Here is a 20,979-nt window from a genome sequence, read left to right as displayed (position 1 = left end):
TGCGGTGTACCTCCAGACTAATGATTTATGGATAAACAACAGTTAATTAAAAAGACATTAGTCAGTGCTTAGGCGCAAATCAAACAGTAAAAACCATTAAAATCTTTTGCACGAAAGATTGCCGTCAACAGATATCTAAAAAGATCGTGCATCAAACAAACCAATATACGGTTTACCTTCGCGGTAGCAACAATTATCAATTAAAAAGAAATTTAAAAAGCAGAAAGCATAATGAATTGAGAATTTGATAACGAGAAAACAATTCGGCTGGTTGTAACGGAAAACGGATAAGTGCTTTGCCATAGTACAGAACATAGTAAATCGATGAAGTTTTGTGCCAAAACAAAAAACACGTCAAACTACAATATTACAACAGGACAAAAAAAGATAAAAAAAATATCGATCTAATCTCTAAGTTGGTATATATATAGAAAAAAAAACACAATACCTTTTAAGTCGTCGTATTGTCAACAGGTTCAATGTGGCAATAACAAACAGAGGTAGGATGTATTGCACAGAAAAGAGGTAGATTGTGTAGCTATGAGCAGTATGATCACCCCAAGTTTCTTCACATAACGACTCCTCAGGCGTGTATTGAAGATTTATCGCGTAAGGTAACGCTGTAATAAGCGTTGGCACCATCCAGCACAGCGCAACAGCAAAACACGTAATCCTTCCAAGCGCTCGGCTGCTTGTGGGGTAGGATATCACGTAATATCTGTGGACATTTAGGGAGACCATATTATACACCCCAGCGCCGTAACTTGCTGTTTGCAGAGGCCACAGGATAGAGCACATCGCACGGCCGAATGGAAAAGTTAGTAAGATCAACTCGGCTATTTGAAATGGACACGTAGCCAGAACCACTACAATGTCGCTGATGGCCAGATTTATCACGAGTATCTTGTAACTTTTATTTACTTTCTCCTTTCGAACAGAGAGAAGCGACCAGACCACTAGAATATTTCCAGGAACGCCAAGCACGAGGATTAATGTGTAAAGAAGATAGTTGAAGATGTTAATAATTTTCGTGGTCTCGCTCGGTTCGAGAGTTATGCCGCTTGTGCTGGAAAAGTTCGACATCTTTCTAGAGATGCGACGAACGGCAAATGCAACCCTCTTCAAATTTCAACAAGCACTCGATCTAGTTGAGCAGATCCCTCTAGGCAAATCTTTGAGCTCTCTATAGGTTAGATAAACAAAGGTTTGCACTTTAAGTTATGGCAACCTCAAATTCCCCTTGAGAACGACCGAAGAAAAATTATCATTAGAATCCGCAATATGGAGAATTGCACATCGCATAAAAAGCATACCTGCACGGTTTCCAAGCAATTTACAAGAAAAAAAGCGTTAGATACACGAAAACTTTAATTTCTCAAGCCTTTAAATGTGATAGGTTAAATACACACACGTAATGACATTAAATTTTAATTTTGTTTCGCGTTTTTCGGCCTATAAATATATTAAACACATTTTGCAAGCCTTATGCATGCATATAGCCTCGTACATGAATGCATGAATTCTAAACAGAACGTAAATATAAAATCGTTGAAAATTTGAATATTTTCCTCCCGACATATACATTCTACTACAATTAGAGCAAAAGTATATTTTTATCGATATTTTGATTAGGGAGTCTACACGTTTTCTTAGAATATTTACACAAAAAATTACTAATATAAATTTTTAAATGAAAATTGTCAAATCAAGCGGGCACGCACATCAGCGACTAGACACGGCTATCTCGACATGCAAGCGACTATAATCATGCTATAATGTATAATTGATGCGATGTATCCTAATCAATTTCTGTGCGCAATCAACCTTTATAAAAATATTTTTATTGCGATTCACTAGCGGGAGGCGAGGGCATGTGATGAATTATTTAATCTTCAACAACTTCAATCGCCGGCAATTATTTCGTTCGGTTTTACACAACTGGTGAAATTTCAATGCAAGCAATCTAATTTGATACCTATTGTAAAATGATGCCATCACAACTCGAATATCATCATCAACCTAACCTGACGCAGGATTTACAATTATATATCTAGTTTCTATAAATTGTATCGCAATGTATCCATAAATTGTAACATGCAGAGTTTTATGAATACATGCATTCGTCTAATTTCACCAGAAATTTCATCTTTTAAAATCCAATCAAATGGTCAATTATTTTAGGGAACTGTTTCCAGTGAGTTTAAATTCTGCTTGGCATGCGCTATAATTTCACTATTCACTAATTCTGTATTGCATTCCAACGAAGGTATATATTCACTGAGATGACTAAGCGTTGTAAGCAACACGATCTTATGCATGATTCCCGTAATCTTTCACCGGCATCGCTTCTAATATAAGAGTTGACTATCTTTTTATACTAACACAATTACTTTCTACCGCATATTTTTACCTGAAAGCTTTCATTCACCCTGGTATTAATCCAAAGTGTATTCTGTTAAACTGAAATGGTTGTGACATGTGAAGTACTCTTTTAAAAGTGTATTGTGTTACCATGAAAAAAATTGTGACAAATGAATTCTAATGCTTTGTTTATTTGTCCACTGTCAATTTGGATTAAAGTTTAATAACTTGCCGAATACTTTACCACAAGGTATTCAGTATTCTTTGTGTATATACTTCAAAACCTTATCACATATCACAGTAAATAAATATTGGCTTCTATACAGGGCGTTGAATGAAGTCTGTTATCTTTTATCAAGATAATGTCGACATTAGGAGTGTCTTTATATTGACTTGCACTTTTCACTCTAGAACAAGGCTAAAATCAAGGGTAGCCTTTTAGATGTGGTGTGTTAACGTGCCACTGGAGTTAATTAAACATTAATCTGCAAGTTCAAATCAAGCAATTAAGACAATTAGGCCAAATTAGAACGAGCTTGCATTAACTCGCGGTGTTGTTGTTCTTACACTGCATGGAAGTTGAAGTTGATAATTGCATCTAAAAGGGTTCTGCTATATCTTTGTGTGTTCTATTTATATGAAATGTCTAAGCGACGGATCAAAAACCATCTCAAATATAAAAGAGCACACTTTGTCGCAGTTATTCACGAAATGTTATATTCATTAGTTGTAGTCAATCTAGTTAATCCTCACTTATATGGTTGTCTATATGAATTTCTGTGAACACATTTCATCTGGCTCAGATAAAAAGCTCGGCATTAAGCGTGTGGAGCTATTGACACATGCCCAAATCCCCACTCCATTTAAACATAGATACATACACAGACCATGCATGCATCAATTAAGATTATTACTGCATGTATTAACACTGATGGAGATTCTCTCATATGATGACTGCACGAGAACAAGAAAATAGTTGATTTTTCAACGTTCGCAGTCGCTCTGTATAAAAAATCGTTCATATCATAGGACGCTTTCTAAGAACTGCGTATACAAAGCGGCAATTTTGCTCTTATAGGGAACACATTTTTGGACAACGCAATCTGTATTTATACGAGGGTTAAAAACAACACGATACACATAAATATCTTTATCAGTACATAAGATAACATCAATTTTAGGAATGTTTATCATCATGTATAATCGCTGAGCAACTTTTGCGTTAATATAACCGCTGTACTAATTTTAGGCACATAAAATAGTTCTCGATTATTCAGTTTGCCCATATTATGTACCGATATAGCGTTATAACATATTTGATATTGTCCGCAGGAATTTCCCACTGACAAAAATGTTTAAAGTTACACAGTTTTCAACGAGGCTAAGATCTCACTCCAGGAGATCTACGCATGCAGTCAAGCAATCAATCACATCACTCACATACCTCGATTCCTCGAAGTGTTGCACCATTTTTTTAATCGCAAGGCAGTTTTGTCTAATAGTTCGGGTCGTGAGAACAAGACGTATATATCGTGATGTATTTTTCAGACTTGCTCAGCTTTGACTTCTATCGCAGTGATTTCGTGCATTTTCAAAAACATTCATCAATTATGAAGTTGTTTTCATAAGGCTGTAATGTGTATTGACATAGTTCGCGCTGGGAAACCAAGTAATTCGCTCGTAAATTCCTTCAAAACAATGCCTCAGACGTTTTTGTCTTCACCCTTGGCCCCTTAAGCAATGATTTCCCAACCCTCTTTTCTACAAATCTTAAACCTCCCCGATGCAATGATAGCTTGTTTGTCAAAGCACATGCAAGTACGCACTTCCACCTGCTACATAGACTGCGAGTATTTTTGCACAACAATGGACCACCACAGGTCGAGGCAATCCATCAGGCAACCAGCGCTTATACATTTCAAGTAGTTAGACAAGTTGTAAATAGATTGTTGGATGGAAACGCTTTGAAGTTGTTTTATATTTTCTCTTCTGCATGGCGACCGAAGCTATAGATCCATTGCCAGATGTTTAAGTTGTTTCTATACATTCGCCATTACAACAAAGTTTATTTGTGATATACATACATATATATTTAAAATATGTTTGAAAACAATACATGAACGGCCCAAACAATGTTATAACTTATCGAGATTTCAAACCAGTGTCACCGTAAACATATGTTTTCGCTTTCCTCTTTCAGGAACTGTGCCGGCAAAAGAGGGTATACATATTTGCATAAAATAATAAATTTAAACGACTGTGAACTCAGGAAACATTACCCCGTAGCCGGGGTTCGGCTGTCTGCATGGTATATAATGATTGATATAGAAATGTCTATAGCAATATATATGACCCATACACAAAAGCTGATTAGCGGAGAGTAATCTTTGCTTACGAACAATCGGATATAAGTATATCTTTCGCATGGTCATCACATGTATAGTCCAAACGGCCGACAAATTGAAACGGTTGTTTCATAAGTTAACAAGCAATATGAAACAATTATCATATAAAAATATCCAATAAAACATACCTTGCCAATCAATATCTGTCGCCAGTTGTGGATTTTTCTAACTTTTCGCAGAATCTCGAAGCACGCGAATGAGATCTAAAAGAAACGGATGAAAAATTAACGCGATGCCGTTCTGAAACGAACCATATCGACAGCTCTAAACGGCTAGAAACGTCGATGTCGTAGCGCTGTTTGGAATGAAATAAAGTATACTGTGTCACCTGTGGATAGCTGTTTCTCATTTGCGTATCGTAATTCCGGCTATAATAGGGTACAGAGTGCTTTGAGACAGGGGGTCGTTGATAGGATAGGTTGCCCAATTAACTTTAGCAGTGATTATCCAGTTACTTGCAATGGCGTATGATATATGTTAGGTAAATACAGGTCTGTTTTCACCGGTGTTTATTCGACGCTACCAGCTTAACAACATCGTATGAGCAGAGAGCAAACATATACAGCTACTTCGCAAAGCTTTCAAAGACATTGCTATATCCATTAAGATTTTGTTTTGTGCTTGCTTTTCACATAAAAAACAGCAATAATAAATACGTAAACCTGTTTCGCTAAACATGCTAATCAGAGATTATTGCCAGGCTAATCCCCCAACTGCGCGTCTAAATTTTACGTAAATACAAATCTATATATATAATTATATATATATATATATATATATATATATATATATATATATATATAACGAATTACGAAAGAAAATTGACGTCGATCAAATCTTCATATTTTTGTGTTTAAGCCAGTTGCTATCGATGTAAACCATCCATTAACCACTCTCTTGTTCTTATCTTAAGCCGACCCGAGAATGTACAACGCGTATTTACGTTTGGCTCATATGGAAGTTGATTACTTTTAACGATATATCGCTGAATGAATGAGCGAGTATACTCCAAAACTATCGGCGGAGAGGCAACCTGATGGCGACGTAAATGGGTAGATGCATGGACAGATAAGTCAACTTTATTTGGACACACTGGAGTCATTACGCTGATATCCACGACGGGTGCATGTGCACATTATTAACTATTTACAAAATAAAAACTGTTATATACTCTTCACTCAACTCCACCAGAATTATTATTTCCAAAAACGAATTATAGATACTTAGTTTCGAATATATTGTCGAGTATAGTATTCCTTTCCCATTTCCTAGCATTCCTTTCTCCTCTTTTAAAAGATTCGGCCCTATAGCTATAAGCCTTAAGAAAAAAAGCCCCGTTGTAAAACCTCACGAGTTATAACTATTAACAGTGCATGCATGCTGGAAAGTTGAAAAATATCACAGTCTTTGTAGAGCTAATTGATACTGTTTTATACATGCATAGATGACTTATAAAATTCTAAGAAATTTCTAGCTTGAATCTTGGAATTAAAATCAGTTCAGGTTTCCTGCAAATTTCACAGATAATCGCGATGAAGATTTAACGATTCTTAAAATTCCAGTAGAAGATAGTTATCATTATTCGGGTACTCGAATTCAACACATGCAAATAATAATGCACATGTGGCAAGGGCGGTTCTAGACTAATGAGAATGCATCAGTGAAAACATCACAAACGCAAAAAATTAAATACGAGATTGGTAAAAAAATAAGATCAGTTTGTGGAAAGGTACTGAGTAAAATACCATTAAAAAATAGCGAAGGTCGAATGTACTGGAATATGGTATATTGGACATTGATAGGGTCGAATATACCGGAATTTGGTGAATTCGACATTGGTTAGGTCGAATATGGACCATTAGCGTTGCTGAGTATGGTTCAAAATATCACATCATGCAGTCGGCGAAAATGCTGGACCCGACACCTGGATTTAACAACTCGTTTCACGTAGAAAGAATTCAAATGATCTGGAATGGAATTCATACTCGCTCATGCAGAGAATGCACAATTGCACATGAACGATTTCAATGATTTCAATGATGCGGAATTCAGTATTTTTGTTGCTTGCTTTTTTTATACGAGCACGTCTGTTCGTCTGGTGACACGTATAATAGCTGCAGCCTACATGTCCAGCAGTCCTTTGTCTAAATGTTGAGACATAATCGATTCGGATAAAACTGGGCTTTTAAGTTGGAAATGGGTACCCATTTTAGCAAATAAATTGAGTGTGGTGTAAACGGGGCTTTAGGGCATGCCATGCACGTGGCTGATACCAATCGGTGGTCTTGAGAAGACGTGATACAGATTTGAGTATTTTTAGGCTTGCTGTTTTTTATACTTTGGTGCGTTGTTCTGATGGTGACACATATAATAGCTGTATACTCTACATGCTCAGCAGTCCTTTGTTCAAATGTTGAGACATAATTGATTCGTTTATAACTGGGCTGTAGATAACTAGAAGTGTCGTGACGATTATTTTTTTACAAGAATTACTCCATTGCATGAAATAGATGGTCGACGATTAAAACAGGCCTGACGTAATTAAATTTCGTTGAAAACAAGCAGGTTTTCATTCACAGATGTTGACTGTGATAGACATGCTTTCATACGTGCATGGTGCAACAATATTCAACATTTTCCCGAAATGAAAAAGCTTTTGTGTTTTATAATGGTGATAGAAGCAGACGAACGATGTTTGCTGTCTGTTCGTCTGAACCTGTACATACACTTAGGCTATATTGATCTTTTATATTTAATTTCAACCTAAATTACCGGCCAGTCTTTATTGTATTGCACTGGTATCTCTCAGAGTCTTATTCAATTTAAAATTATTCCCCAATTGTCAATATCTATGGTTTAGCTTTATATAATTAACTCTGGATCGTCACACCACAGGCTTTGATTAACTGGAGGAAACCGCCTCAGATCCTGATTCTCATGCAATCTCGATCAGGAATGTGAAAACAAATCTTTTTGCTTGATGAAATAAAAATGAAATGAAATAAAATGAATGCCTTTCAGTCCTCTTGGGAACCATGAGTAAATCGATCGCTTCCTCTTATAGAAACATCTCAAAACAAATGTTTACTTTGATGATATACATTTCTATAGTTGGACAATAATTACAGTTCTATAATATTGGATTTCTTGCGCTCAGCAAAATTTCAACATAACTGATGTTCATGTAAATATATAAATATTACTGAGAGCCGGACCAATGAATACATTCAGAAGCGCTTGAAATGCAGTGTTTAGCATTTTCAGTAAAGCATATTTTTTATAATTTAACAGCATTGTCATAGCATAACTTATACTATTCTCCTTTCAATGTATATTTATAATGAAATTTAACTGAAATCACAATTATCTGCTTGAGTACAGAACTTAGTTGGAAATAATAAATGTCTCGATCGGTACGAAATAGTCAAGGAACAATTCTAAGTCATTGTTCAATCAACGTAACACCAGGGGTTCAACGCCCTTTTGAAAAGCGATTGTTGCGGTGAGGTACACCTTCCATTCGCGACTTGTCAAGGGGGCGATTTCACCGATTGTTAAAATGTCGAGACAGCGTCAGGGAGGATACAATTAGGATTACGAATAAACGTCATAATCTTATGGCTTAAGCTCTGAATCTCCCCAAGGCATGTAACATGGCGTGAAAAAAGAGAAGTCTGCGAGTTCTTACATGATGCTTTGCAGACGCATATAGGTATATAGGGTTTTTCCATTGGGCTGAAGATTTCAGGATTTGGTTCTCGTTCGTCTTGAATTACTGTAGGCCCCTATCTGGTCTGAGATCAACGATTATTGTCTGGTCGCTGGTAAACGACTTTATTGAATAAGCAATCAACATAGACTATAGTGCATGCATAGACCTGCTTATAACCAACAGCTTTCGCCAACTGGTCAAAACAACCAATCATACGCTTGGAATCTGATCTTGATTACAGATACATTATTCTAGAACTTATATTGGTATCATAGTCCATGGTCATGCATTAACCGATGTTATATATTCATACGGCTGGTCTGAGTGGTTGAATAAACAGCCGCTTACGATGGGATTTCCTATATCATCACCATAAACAAGGAGTACAAACACGTTTAATGAATCGCAGAAGAGAAACGACATAACTCACATTAGAAATAACATTCGAATGCACAAATTGAACATTCGTATAATTCACACCTATACATGCAACAGCTATATGCAACTAGCGCGTTTCGTAATCCAAAATGCTTACAAGTTGTTTACACAGAACATAACGGACTTTATTAAGTCGTATATGCATGACTGGTCTAGAAAAATATCCCAAAACAAACTCCTTCAAACATTTTAAGCCGGTTTCACACTTGAGAAGTGGAGTGCGACATTTTTCTTATCTTAAAATAATCGTGATACCATACACTTTTGAAAACGTCAAGAACATGTTACCTATTATAGATATAGTACAGGATTTTCGCAACGCTCTTCAAGGATAGCCCGATTAGGGGATAATATGTAACAGCCTAGCTGGATATATAATATACAAGAGCTTTAATACGTCAGATTTAGCGGAGCACATAGGTAAATGAAACGAAGAAGAGCTAGCATATACAGTCCATAAAGATGAAAGATGTACTCTATACCTAAAAGTAATATTATATTTTTCATAGCTTCCTTGCTCACTAAACGAGAAAGGATATTCCCGAAGCTATAGATGTTCACAGAAGAGCTAGCATACAGTCTAGAAAGATGAAAGGTGTACTGTATACCTAAAAGTAATATTATATTATTCATACCTTCTCTCAGTGGTGATTATAAAGGAGAAAGGATATCCCCGAAGCTATAGATGTTCACAATTCAGTGATCTAACAACCGCAGCAAACACGTCTTGCATGCTTATGTATAAATCATGCACTTAGAACATCATTAAAAACAACAATCTTTACGCAGGTATATGACGTAATACCATGAATGAATCATAGATCTCACACCTTGTTTATAATATTCTTAATTCCTCTGAGATAAGAAGAGATTTCTGGAAGAGATATGAAATGAATATATATATATATATATATATATATATATATATATATATATATATATATATATATATATATATATATATATATATATACATTGCATGAAAACACGCGGAAATGCATTAGCAATGGATTATCAAACCACATGAAACATTGAGGTTTATCTTTATAGGAATAGGAAGCCTTTGAGACCATGAGCACAGAATTTGAAACAATACCAACACAAAGATATGTTCAGCTCTTTGAAATTATAATATTTATCTCGCCGCATAAAACAGGCCGCTTTCAGATTCGTATATTTTAGTTCAGCTCATAGTTGATAGAGTTATTTTAGTTTTTTATTTAGTCAGGTACGTTTCCTCTCGTTACATGAAAGCAGTTAGTGAATATAATGGGTACCAACATAGACCAAAAACTGATAGTGCCGGCTGCCTGGTTAGAATAGGTTTAGTTATAACTGCATGGAAAATGGGAATTCATTTTGAGATGACAGTAAATCAGAGGATCTTTACCCATACCTCTCTATATAGGAACTATACCTTCCCAGTATATTTTAAGATTTCCACACTGAAGTCAAATGACAACAGGTCAATAGAGTTTATCCTTTCCTGGCCCTCCAGGGAAAAAGATAAAAAATCATACAACTATATATCCAAAATATGCATGCATAAAGTTGAATTTCTTTAGTACTATAGTTTCTCGCTGTAGAATATCCACTTAGTGTCACTTAAGAGGATTTTTTTCGCTTATAAATGAGTGAAGCTCACGGGTGAATACTGAACAGTAAGAATTAAAATGACGCAGCTGTTCATGTGTATAAACAGTTTTTCGAGAAGCTGTCAGATGAAAAACACAGATAGTGGAAATGCATCGCGATGCTTTGTTGTTTTGGGTAGTGACATGCCAGCTAATGTGAATAAACCTACGGTATCCGTTGCGTGAATCTAATTAGGGGACAGGGCGTGTCACCAAGAATAGACAGCTTGTTCCAGCATCCTGCATAGTTACAATACTTGGACAAGCTCTGTCGATACAACAAACAGACAAATAAAGTTCACGAGGCTTTCTTCTGACAACTCAACTTAAGAACAGGGTGCCACAACGTGTATGGTAGTAATGCACAACCTGCATTGTTTTAAAACCTTCCTTCGCTACAAAGTAACTATAAAGAGAACGACAAATTGATATCATTAATTAATGAAGAATGTTAGTCACCTCGGCCGATTAAGATTATGTGCTTCACCTAAAAAAGCCCATTCGAAATGAATGCAGTGAAAAGTTGAAAACCTCAGTAGGAAAATACAGTGCGAGAAAAAGGAACGCGATAGTTTAATAGGATTCGTACGATGTGTGAAGACGTCAGTTTGTCGCCACGAAACTAGCTAAAGAATGCAAACATACACCATATGATGTTTTCTTTGCAATTAAAGCACGAGCTACGTTACAATAATTGCTTTTAAAATAATGATCTGGGGCCGGTTGTATATATCAAGCCCGTTTAGCTTAAACGGCGGATAAATCAAAATTAAACAACACTCTTACATTTCTCTTGAATGAGTCAACTTGAATATTATGCACTGAATATGTTGTTGTAAACAGTATCTTGTATTAAGGCTAAAAACATTTAGTTCGCTTCTTGAATAAAACCATTTGCCTTCTATTTTGAACTTAACCACCGTTTAAGCTAAACGGGCTTGATACAACCGGCCCTGTTTACGAATTCGGTGAATTTCGACAAGTAACAAAATGGTAGGAGAAGAAGTTATTAAAAAGGCCGGCTCATATTTTCGTTTCTGTCTTGGATATGTTAAACACTTATTACTATAGTGCAAAACAAGCTTGGCATGATGGCATTTCATTTGCTTGTCTATTTATCAACAGGCGGAGCGCTTCTGATGATCATTAAGATCTTGTTATGAACACGGAAGGGGAAAAAGCGGGCATCCACGCACAAGAGTAGCGAACTATGAACCCTTGGAAAACAACAACACATTTAGAAACCAGGCAGCAAAACAATGTTGTGGCTTATAAAACCTGTCGCCTGTCGGCAGACGAGAACGGCGTAGGCTCTGCGAGTCTGCGTCAGAGAAGAATTGTGTAAGGTAAACACTAGTCCTGATAACCACATCGAGGTGTCAAAATATTTGTAAAGTCAATATTTATGCAAAGAAGGTGTATTTAATGACTGAGTGCACGACTCAGTCTTGGCGAAAGAGAGGTTAACTTAGCAACAAGATTACCCGTTTGATTCCACAAGTTTCGTGTTGTTTTAATCAATAAATCTCGCAGTTGTTTACAGATCATTTTGCTCCGACGCTATCTAGCCTTGTCTTTGTTTCTGAACGAAATGTCGCGAGATACAATCTTGCAAACATCGAATGAAAGTCATTGCACAAAATCACGCTCTCTCCCCTCCAATACCCGCCTTTTATATACACAACCATAGACTAGGGCACCCATCTCTCTGTGGGTCAAAAGCCCACACCCAACCAAGACATTGCAAACGCCGTATAAGCCTATGTTACACAGTTCAAACCTACTTCTGAGAGATGTAAATTTAGCAACTACGAAATTATTCAGTTTTTACACTCTAAGGATGTTCTCTTGTACATCAGTACATACATACATGAATGTACGTACATACATGAATGTAAAACACACTTCAAAAACACTATTTCTGTCTAAATTAGGTTGAACGTTACGAGGCGGCAAGCTTTTTATAGTAGCCGGCCTGTTTACATTGGCGTGCAGGAAGCTTAAAACGGTCACATCCGCCGAAATATTCTTTGCTATATAACAATAAATGGACATCATGGGCTCAATTATAGCGGAACTTTGTTAGATATAGTCTCGCGGGTGGCCATGCACATCAAACGTAGCGCAGGTCGCATGAATACTCAAATCATCTTTTGCCCAAACGTGGGCTGGTTGCTTAGTAATTGCAAAAAAAGTAATTCCAAAATTCGTGGACAATTGACAGACAGACGATTGCACGCATAGATAGGATTTAGTTAATATTGTTTATCGTCTGTTCGAGGAACGTCTTTTTATATCATTAGTCAACTCATGACTATCTCGTGAGGATGGAAACGTTTCATATGTTTTCACAGAAAAAGGAGAAGCTCTAGGAATTATAGTTCACGAAAACGACTGAGCATGTACATTCAATGAAATGACATATAGGAAACTGTACATCGAAGCTTCCATATATAACCATTTGCTTGTTTGCATCTCCCGAGGGAAACGAATCGTGGGAAAAATGCAAGTAAAAACGCGCTTTGAACAACGAAACCTGAATTGATTTAGTCAAAGCCATATCTTTTGCAAAGTTAGCTATCTATGGCTTTAAAGCTGTGCAAATTAAAATCGTTATTTGCTATTCAGTTCGACGCACAATGGCATGACGGTGCAGAATGAAAGAAAATTGCGAACAATCATACAGTACATGCACAGCCCACTATATTAACTTTTTAGTATAATAGCCTGTGGCGACACATACATGCAGATATTATGATTGCTCATAATTAAACGATCATATATAGTTCTTATATAGCGCTTATAACGCAGCGTGCTCAGTTGGGTTTTTTTAAAAAAATATCAATCCACATTTTTTAGATGTCTTTCTTTTCGTTGTGATAACGGTTCATGGTGAACTGCGCCACACCGGATGTATATACAAACTGATGTTATTGAATAGCAATTAAATGGCGGTGTGATCATATATTTCAGTTTAAGCTGAAAGGCCACTTGTACCGTAAGCTTTTCTGCGCCGGAATAAGTGGGGAAAGATAGAGATCTCTTATGCGTTTATCAATATGTTGTTCCAACATAAACGCGCATGTCAGGCTTCTACCAATAATAACACCCACGAAAGAGCGGATATTGTACATCCACTTAGCGTCACTCTAAACGATTTTCCTCGCTTATAAATATTTTTAAGTAGCCATTTTTAAAGGGAAACGCCTCTGACATGTGTAAGGACTGAAGTACGTCATGGATAGAGATATAAATTTCACGCATGTGGCAAAATAGAAGACGAACCTAAGACGAGGTACGCGTCTGATCCCCTCAATTATGAATTGGATGAAGAAGGAATTGCGTGCAGTCGCTAATTGTTCGTCTAATCTCGTGGAAACATAGCCGTATTCATAAAGGCGCTAATGTTCGACTTCCTTGTCAACTAAGTGTTAATAAAATCTTTATCGGAATCGAAATTGGTACACTAGCGTTGCTAACATCGCGTGCAGGACGAGCTAAGGAGGTTTCTAGGCTGCTTAAAGCTTCCAAATACCAGGACACAAGCTAAATCTAATCTTAACGACCACAACGAAGAGACTAGCACCGTGCATGCATTCCAAATCTTACCTAGACAGATAAAACACAAATAGCCTTTACAAGCTATAGTTTCAAAGTAAAACATAGCCGCGCAGGTGTTGATTTCATACGTACTTTCTACAGTTTACAATACATACCTTTTGTTGATACAAGACACCTTTGCTCCTTGAAGACTGGCAATAAATGATTTGAGAACGCAAACAAGACAGGAGTCAGTGCTGTAATAAAAAGATAAGGATGATGAGGCGCCAATGAGAGGCCTTCGTTTGCCTACTCTAATTTCTCCGCTTATCGCAAAGCTGCGACTAAATTAAGCAGATATGACAGAATCGTGACAGACGATAATTTTAAAGGGAATGACTGCGGTATACACACGCTAAAACTGTTGAAATACAAAAGGATTCATTAGGAACGGCTTTAGACAAACGAAATTAAAAATTTCGTTGATAGAAAAATTAATTCATCAGTAAAAATCTGCCGATTACGGATTATCTATGCTGTAGTGTTGGAAATTGTACTGCTTGTTATACGAAACAAATTTGTAGTGAATAAAATCATAAGAAGTAAACCAAGTTTATTGTATTTTATATCGTCATATATATATATATACCGGCTGTCCGGCTGCATGAAATATATCACAACATATATATAGGGATCCCTCAACAACAAAGGGGATATTATTATCAATGTGGAAAGGAATGCCTTTCAAAACAACAACCTTTGGTAAGCCAATCGACTCGACAATACTTCGATGTAAATAGCTTAATTTTCAATGAAAGTACATATATATTTAATGCACAAAACGCAGGTTCAGGCATCCACCGTTTAAGCTAAAGTCTAAACGCCTTTCGAACAACCTGTCCCTGGTCGTGAAATTCAGGCTAAAGATAGTTCATAATTTAGGTAACAATTTTTTACGAGGATGATGACGATATTTTGAAACAAGAAAAAGCCCTGCAGCTATATAAGAATTGTGACTGACGTATTAACGCGTGTATCAGCTATTCTAGTCATTTGATAATCGCGTAGAAAATCAGTTCTACCTGCCAACAGCTTAGGATAGCTCGCAGATGGATGGAAAATATCTGACCAGAATTGGTTAGATGAGAAACGGTAAAATAATTGATGTGCTTAACGAAAATGGTGTATGTATATTAATATAAATGTATATGAATAGAATAATTTGCATCGAGGAGTACGTTGAAAGGGTTTATGAAAGAATAAAGTGGATGGAGACGAAACAGAATGATCGAATAGAATGGGACACATGATATAGCGTGGGTCATGTAGTGAATGAATATTGCAATCAATCAAATTGACCGAAATAGATCGGAGTAACCGTGTCTGTATTGAGGTTTAAAATCCCACTTTTGTCTCGTCCGACGAGTACCCAAAACAATAGCATAATCCTGCCTGGTAGTGAAGATAATACCAACACGTTGCAATTAATCGAACTGTATTTCAATACAGCATTCGGGAACCATCTAGCTTGCGCCAGCTCCAATTTGACGGAGCGCCTTTTTCTAATTAGAACTAATTAGCGTTAAAGTGTCTTGATTGGAACGCGATTGTTTATGAAGGCGAAGTATTTATATTCGTTCATCTTTCGTTTACGCACGTGAGGCGCATTTCACATAAATGCCAAAAGGTTTGCACGATTACCTGAAAGGTTTGCAATGCTATAGCAGGTTTAGCTAGCATACTATATAGTTGCCGTGTTTACTAAATCGCAAATAAACAATACAGTCAATAACTTCTCATAATGACTTGTAAAAACAATGGATCATTAAAATCGGAAAAGGTTTTAAGTAAAGCAATGTAAAATAAATAACACTTTCAAATCCGATATTGTGCATGCAGTATAATTAATGGACCAGTCTATAAGAGTTTTCAAAACTTATTGAAGACAGCGATACTTCATGATCAATGATAGAAAATGACCATGACAGAAGATGAAGATGAGATAATCGTGTGCCATCGTATGCGAAGTTCCTAAACTACCGTTCTGTGTACAAAACATAAAATCAATTTGCTTGGTTATCTGAACACCGTGATTTGGGGCAAAAACGTTGGTGATATACATTATCATTGATTTGCTTACATAGAGTATGACGTCATGTGATAAGGACCCGTAAAAAAATTGTTTGAAATATTTTGAGTGCGTTGTCGTAACAAACAAACAACTATATTTATCAGCAAAGTCCCAAGATGGGACTAAACATAGTTGATTTTCCTATTTTGAGCTAAAGTTAAGCATCGTCTTTGATAAGTACATCTTGAGTTGCTTTATCATGATATCGATTCATGGACGTGGGATAATTGACTCCGTCTACATGCATATATTGGACTACATGTTTAGAGAGAAACGTTTAGAAAGTTAGATTTCAGCGCGAAAAGTATACTTATGAAAGAGCTTTATATGTACTAAGGTATGGCGCGATTGATTCACGAGAAATAGTGTGAAATGCAAAGTTGAAAAGGACGAACAGCACAAAAAGGTAATTTTAAACAAAATTCGAACTGTTCACAAAAAGCAAAGATGATTTATTCCACTTTGTTTCATCTCATATTTTCATTCAACGTTACGTGAAAATCCGCCTACAAAGCTGGTGGTGCAAAATTCCTATATAGGTAAACAGGTTAATGTACTTATTTTGCATCATATTACATAATGTTTGCGCCCTTCCAAATATTGTTATTACGAGTTATTAGTAATGTTAATCCGGTTAGTTACATGTACTGTGTATCATCATGCATGGTTAGCCCTATATCTGTGATTTTCAGCTGGTGTTTATTTACATAAAAATGCAGCCCAATAAACGAACTCATTTCATGTGAAACGAGTAACCGCAATGCCAATTTCGGTGAGGATCTATTTATGTATCAATGTGCATGTCGATCATGAATTAAGTAGCAGCGTTTCCAAATTGATTCTTATTTCAACGATTAGATCAACAATTCTATATATTGATTTATATATCAACGCTATGATGACCAGAGTATAGCAATGATTTTAAATCGAGTTATATTTCAACACTTCGATGACTAAATAGGAATAATTCTATAGTGAATCATATTTCAACAAATATTGTCAGTCATTAGTTAGTAAACCTCTCAGCCTCCTGTGACAATCACTTGGTTAAAAAAGAAACACTTGCCACCCAAGATGGCGGGTATTTAGCTATGCTATACGTCATGTTGCAAGCGCCTAATAGCGACAGTCATCAGTATCATTAGAGCCATCAGCTAAAACCCCGTATGGTAACCATATGTATGGTAAGTTCCTGGGGCCCCTGTTCCTGGCTAGCTGTTATCTTTATCAAATACGGTTGTAATTGGTCGCACATGTTTGGTAATTGTTTTGATCAAAAACACGAATAACAAATATTTGCAGTGGGCTGTTAGTTTACAAGGATAGTTCAAAAATATAATCCGGCCCGGAAAACTTTTATCGTATACCAATTCAGGTGAATTTGTCATAGTTGTAGAACTATTTGAAGGAAATACAGAGAAACTTTAAAATATGCTCAACATAATGCAATGAATGCTATACACAGCCATAAAGCCAAGAGTCCCACAGGCCACAGGTTCAATTCTTGGCCCATTGCTATCTATTAGATCAATGATATAAAAAATTGAAGTGACGCATTGTAGTGACGCAGGTGATAGGGGAATATGGCTTCCGTTTAAATCCGTTCATAAACTGCTTGAATATGTGTTGTTGAACTTGGAGAGCCGTTGTTTGAACTCAGTGGTTGAGTTCACTGGTTTGAACATGCAGGTTGGAAGTGTACGTATACTGTACTAGCACTGTACAAAACGAAATGATAAGGCTGTGAAAAATATCGATGCCACAAAATTTGTCGCTTTGAGGAATTTATGATTAATAAAGAGTTGGTATTTATATAGCAAAATAATGAATTACTCAATTTAAGTTGTACAAATAGTTTGAAATCGTATTTCGCTAAGAAATTATTCAAAACTTATATCATTTCTAATCAGCCTGGACGCGATAACTGCAATTCCATATTTTTTAACGTTGTTTTTGTGAATATATTTAACACTAAGTCTTATGAACTCATGTTGTTCAACGTTTACGTTATTTAGTCGGCTACTTACACTAAAATAATGATCGGGGATATGTTCATCCAAAAGTCTATATTCCATAGTACCATACGGTAAAAATTCTACTGTTGTTTCATATACTTTTGATAATAAAAGTGAAAGATTTCTAGGTATAATAATCTGTAAACGTCTACTAAATTTATGACTTAAAATATATATAAAACATACAGTAATAGCTAATGCTATATTATATATGTCCATACACGTAGGATCTACTACCATATATTACCATATAAAAAACCCGACTTCAAATCAGATTTAGACGCCGTAACAAATAGACTTTTTCTTGTGTTTACTTCATGCAGCGCGGTGTGTATATATATTTAGTCACGCGTTAAATATTCAGATTAAATCTGCATGACATGGTCTAATCTATACAATGTTTTTTTTAATACAAAATTTTTTTTAATACACAGATTGCTTTATCTTTTGCATGCTTTAATTGTTTTAGCCTTTTTAGATGAAAAACACTTTTATTTCTACACAAAAATCGATGTTTCGACGTGCAGCATTCAATCACATTATTATTAACACACGTGTCCAGCTGCGCACTCTAAATATACTCCAGAATCGTACACTATCTGTATAAAATCGGATGCCTTATACTGGTCTGTTAATTGTTATTGCAGGTTAACAAAACTTTATCTATAACGCTGTCGCGCGGAACATGTTCAATTTTGGACTGGTTCCCAGCCTCGTACCCAGGCGCTTTAAATAACCATAAATACAAGCACACTACAGGCTTTTACATAGATCAGTGGCTAAGCTGAGCGAGCGCGCAGGGAACATGTTCAATTCAGCATATACATAGAGATCGTTCGCTTCTGTTACAACTATACGAAAATCTCACTTGTATTCATACATGCAAATGCATGGTTCATTGTGATAATCGGTAGTTTTAAAGATCAATCAAATTGTATTTATATATACCAGGCCATACTGTAGTAACTGAACAGCATTTACTTGCAAAAATAGGGACGTTCAATCCGTACAAATTAAATCTAATCACGTCTTTCTGTTCACTACAACACTGAGTGCAACGAACGCTAAAAAATTGAACTCGTGCATGCATAAAAAAGCGCGCGGTGCACTTAACCGGATATAAAAATCTCTTGAAATGGCATAAGATAACGCTGCTCATAAGAATCCAATATTATTCCTCATTTGTACATATATAGCAAGTCAAAATGCGTGATAAAGTATAATAGGGCAGACCCTAGTATGATATGCCCCAAGATATTTGAACATGTACATATAAACACTCTCTATGGCTTAACTTTGAAAAGAGCTTTCTTTTACTCGTTTGAAAAATCGTTGATCATTATTTATATGCGTCAAAAGATTACGTCGGCGAAAATGTGTTTATATCGATAATATGTTCTTGAAAACGTAAACGGTAGCTCAATTCCTATACGCATATTAAAATGTAGACGGGTTTTCTCGGAATTTTTAGTGCGTTCCACTGCTTTGTTCGGGGGGAGGATAACTCTTTTGCCGAAGAAGAGTATAATGAGCACTCCTAGCTCGGAAAGCCTGTTAGGGTAAGACTCTTCCCATGTAATTCTCTCGAGTTAAGAGCGTTATTCTTACAGAGAGTCAGATATACTCAAAACCATGCAGCCTCATGATGCACTGAATATCACACTGGAGTGACATTCCTGTTGATGAATGAAAGATTTCTTCGTCAGACAATTTTACCAGATTCAGCGTAAGATTTTGAAAATCAACAACGTTCACTCACTGAATTTGAATAAACAGTAACGCCTTCTGATTTATGACAGATTCGTCTTTCAATCAATAGTAACGAATGTGCGATAAAGTACTGAAAATCAACGTTCACTCACTGAATTTGAATAAACAAGTAACGCCTTCTGATCCATGACAGATTCGTCCTTCAATCAATCGCAACGAGTGCCAGGAATAGACCTTATAATATCGAATATAACACAGCAGTTGCATTCGTATACTGATCAAGGACAGAGTCTTCTTTGAATCAATGGTAACAGATTTTGGGTGAAATCAAACTAAATATGATAAGACATTCCTGCTGTTCAACGATATAGGTTCAGGTTCCTACCTCAATCAATCAGCGCTAGGATTCTTTGCAAAACGTCCCAGTTATACGTATGTTCACGCTGACTGATGATAGATTACTTTATGCATATATGTGTGATCCAACGTTATGATTTCGAGAAAAACACTAGCAATGGAGTAGAAATACATATAGCTATATAGACCTATAGTGTCGTGGGCCTTACTGACCGAGGTGAATAGTATTTCACACTTTGCAAGTGATGAGCGAGCCTTCACTCAACGCAAAAGCCGAAGTTAAAGAACAACACTAGATTACAGTATATTAAAATATTTCACACGAGGCAGCTGTATTTGTCTTCAGGCGCGTTTCTTTAAATGTGCAAAAGAGAAAATACTGCAGAAATGATGATATAATAAAGAGTTGAGTCTTCAGTATAGTTAGGAAGTGCACAAAGTATATGAATAAACGAAAAAAAGTAGGTAAAGGAAAATTTACCTTGTGTTTTCAAACTCTTTCTTTCGTTCTAATATTTCGTGTTGGACCAGGCGTTTTACCGGCCGCTGGTTCGATGAAAATACGATAGCAAAATCGACAACAGCGATCTTTTATTAGGCAGGAAGTTTATCTAATGATCGGAATTTTTTTGCATTACATTAGTTATCAGAAATTTGTCACGCAACACGATACGGG

At 36.2% G+C, this 20,979-nt stretch overlaps 1 protein-coding gene across 14 annotated transcripts in view; it reads right to left on the bottom strand.

Moving 5' to 3' along the window:
• The window catches only part of LOC114517416 (neuropeptide Y receptor type 6-like), a 38,156-nt gene that overhangs the window by 1,494 nt on the left and 15,683 nt on the right, over nt 1-20,979 (bottom strand). For 7 of the 14 annotated variants that reach the window (XM_028537121.1, XM_028537128.1, XM_028537123.1 and 4 more), the window contains 3 exons: nt 14,267-14,347; nt 4,895-4,969; nt 449-1,183 (listed from right to left, as the gene is read on the bottom strand). In XM_028537121.1, coding sequence (XP_028392922.1) covers nt 449-1,083 — 635 coding nt within the window. In that variant the 5' untranslated portion in view covers nt 1,084-1,183; nt 4,895-4,969; nt 14,267-14,347. Of the gene's footprint in view, nt 1-448; nt 1,184-3,805; nt 4,520-4,894; nt 4,970-5,094; nt 5,202-9,551; nt 9,632-9,746; nt 9,791-14,266; nt 14,348-20,098; nt 20,125-20,784; nt 20,855-20,979 lie in introns of those variants that run through there. The other 7 variants (XM_028537124.1, XM_028537125.1, XM_028537131.1 and 4 more) reach the window with 7 other exon arrangements.

Source organism: Dendronephthya gigantea, unplaced genomic scaffold (genome assembly GCF_004324835.1).
Source record: "Dendronephthya gigantea isolate DGI-Jeju-01 unplaced genomic scaffold, DenGig_1.0 000009F, whole genome shotgun sequence".
Taxonomy (NCBI): Eukaryota; Metazoa; Cnidaria; class Anthozoa; order Malacalcyonacea; family Nephtheidae; genus Dendronephthya; species Dendronephthya gigantea.
Note: the sequence above shows the minus strand (reverse complement) of the source record. Positions and strands in the feature narration are given on the sequence as shown.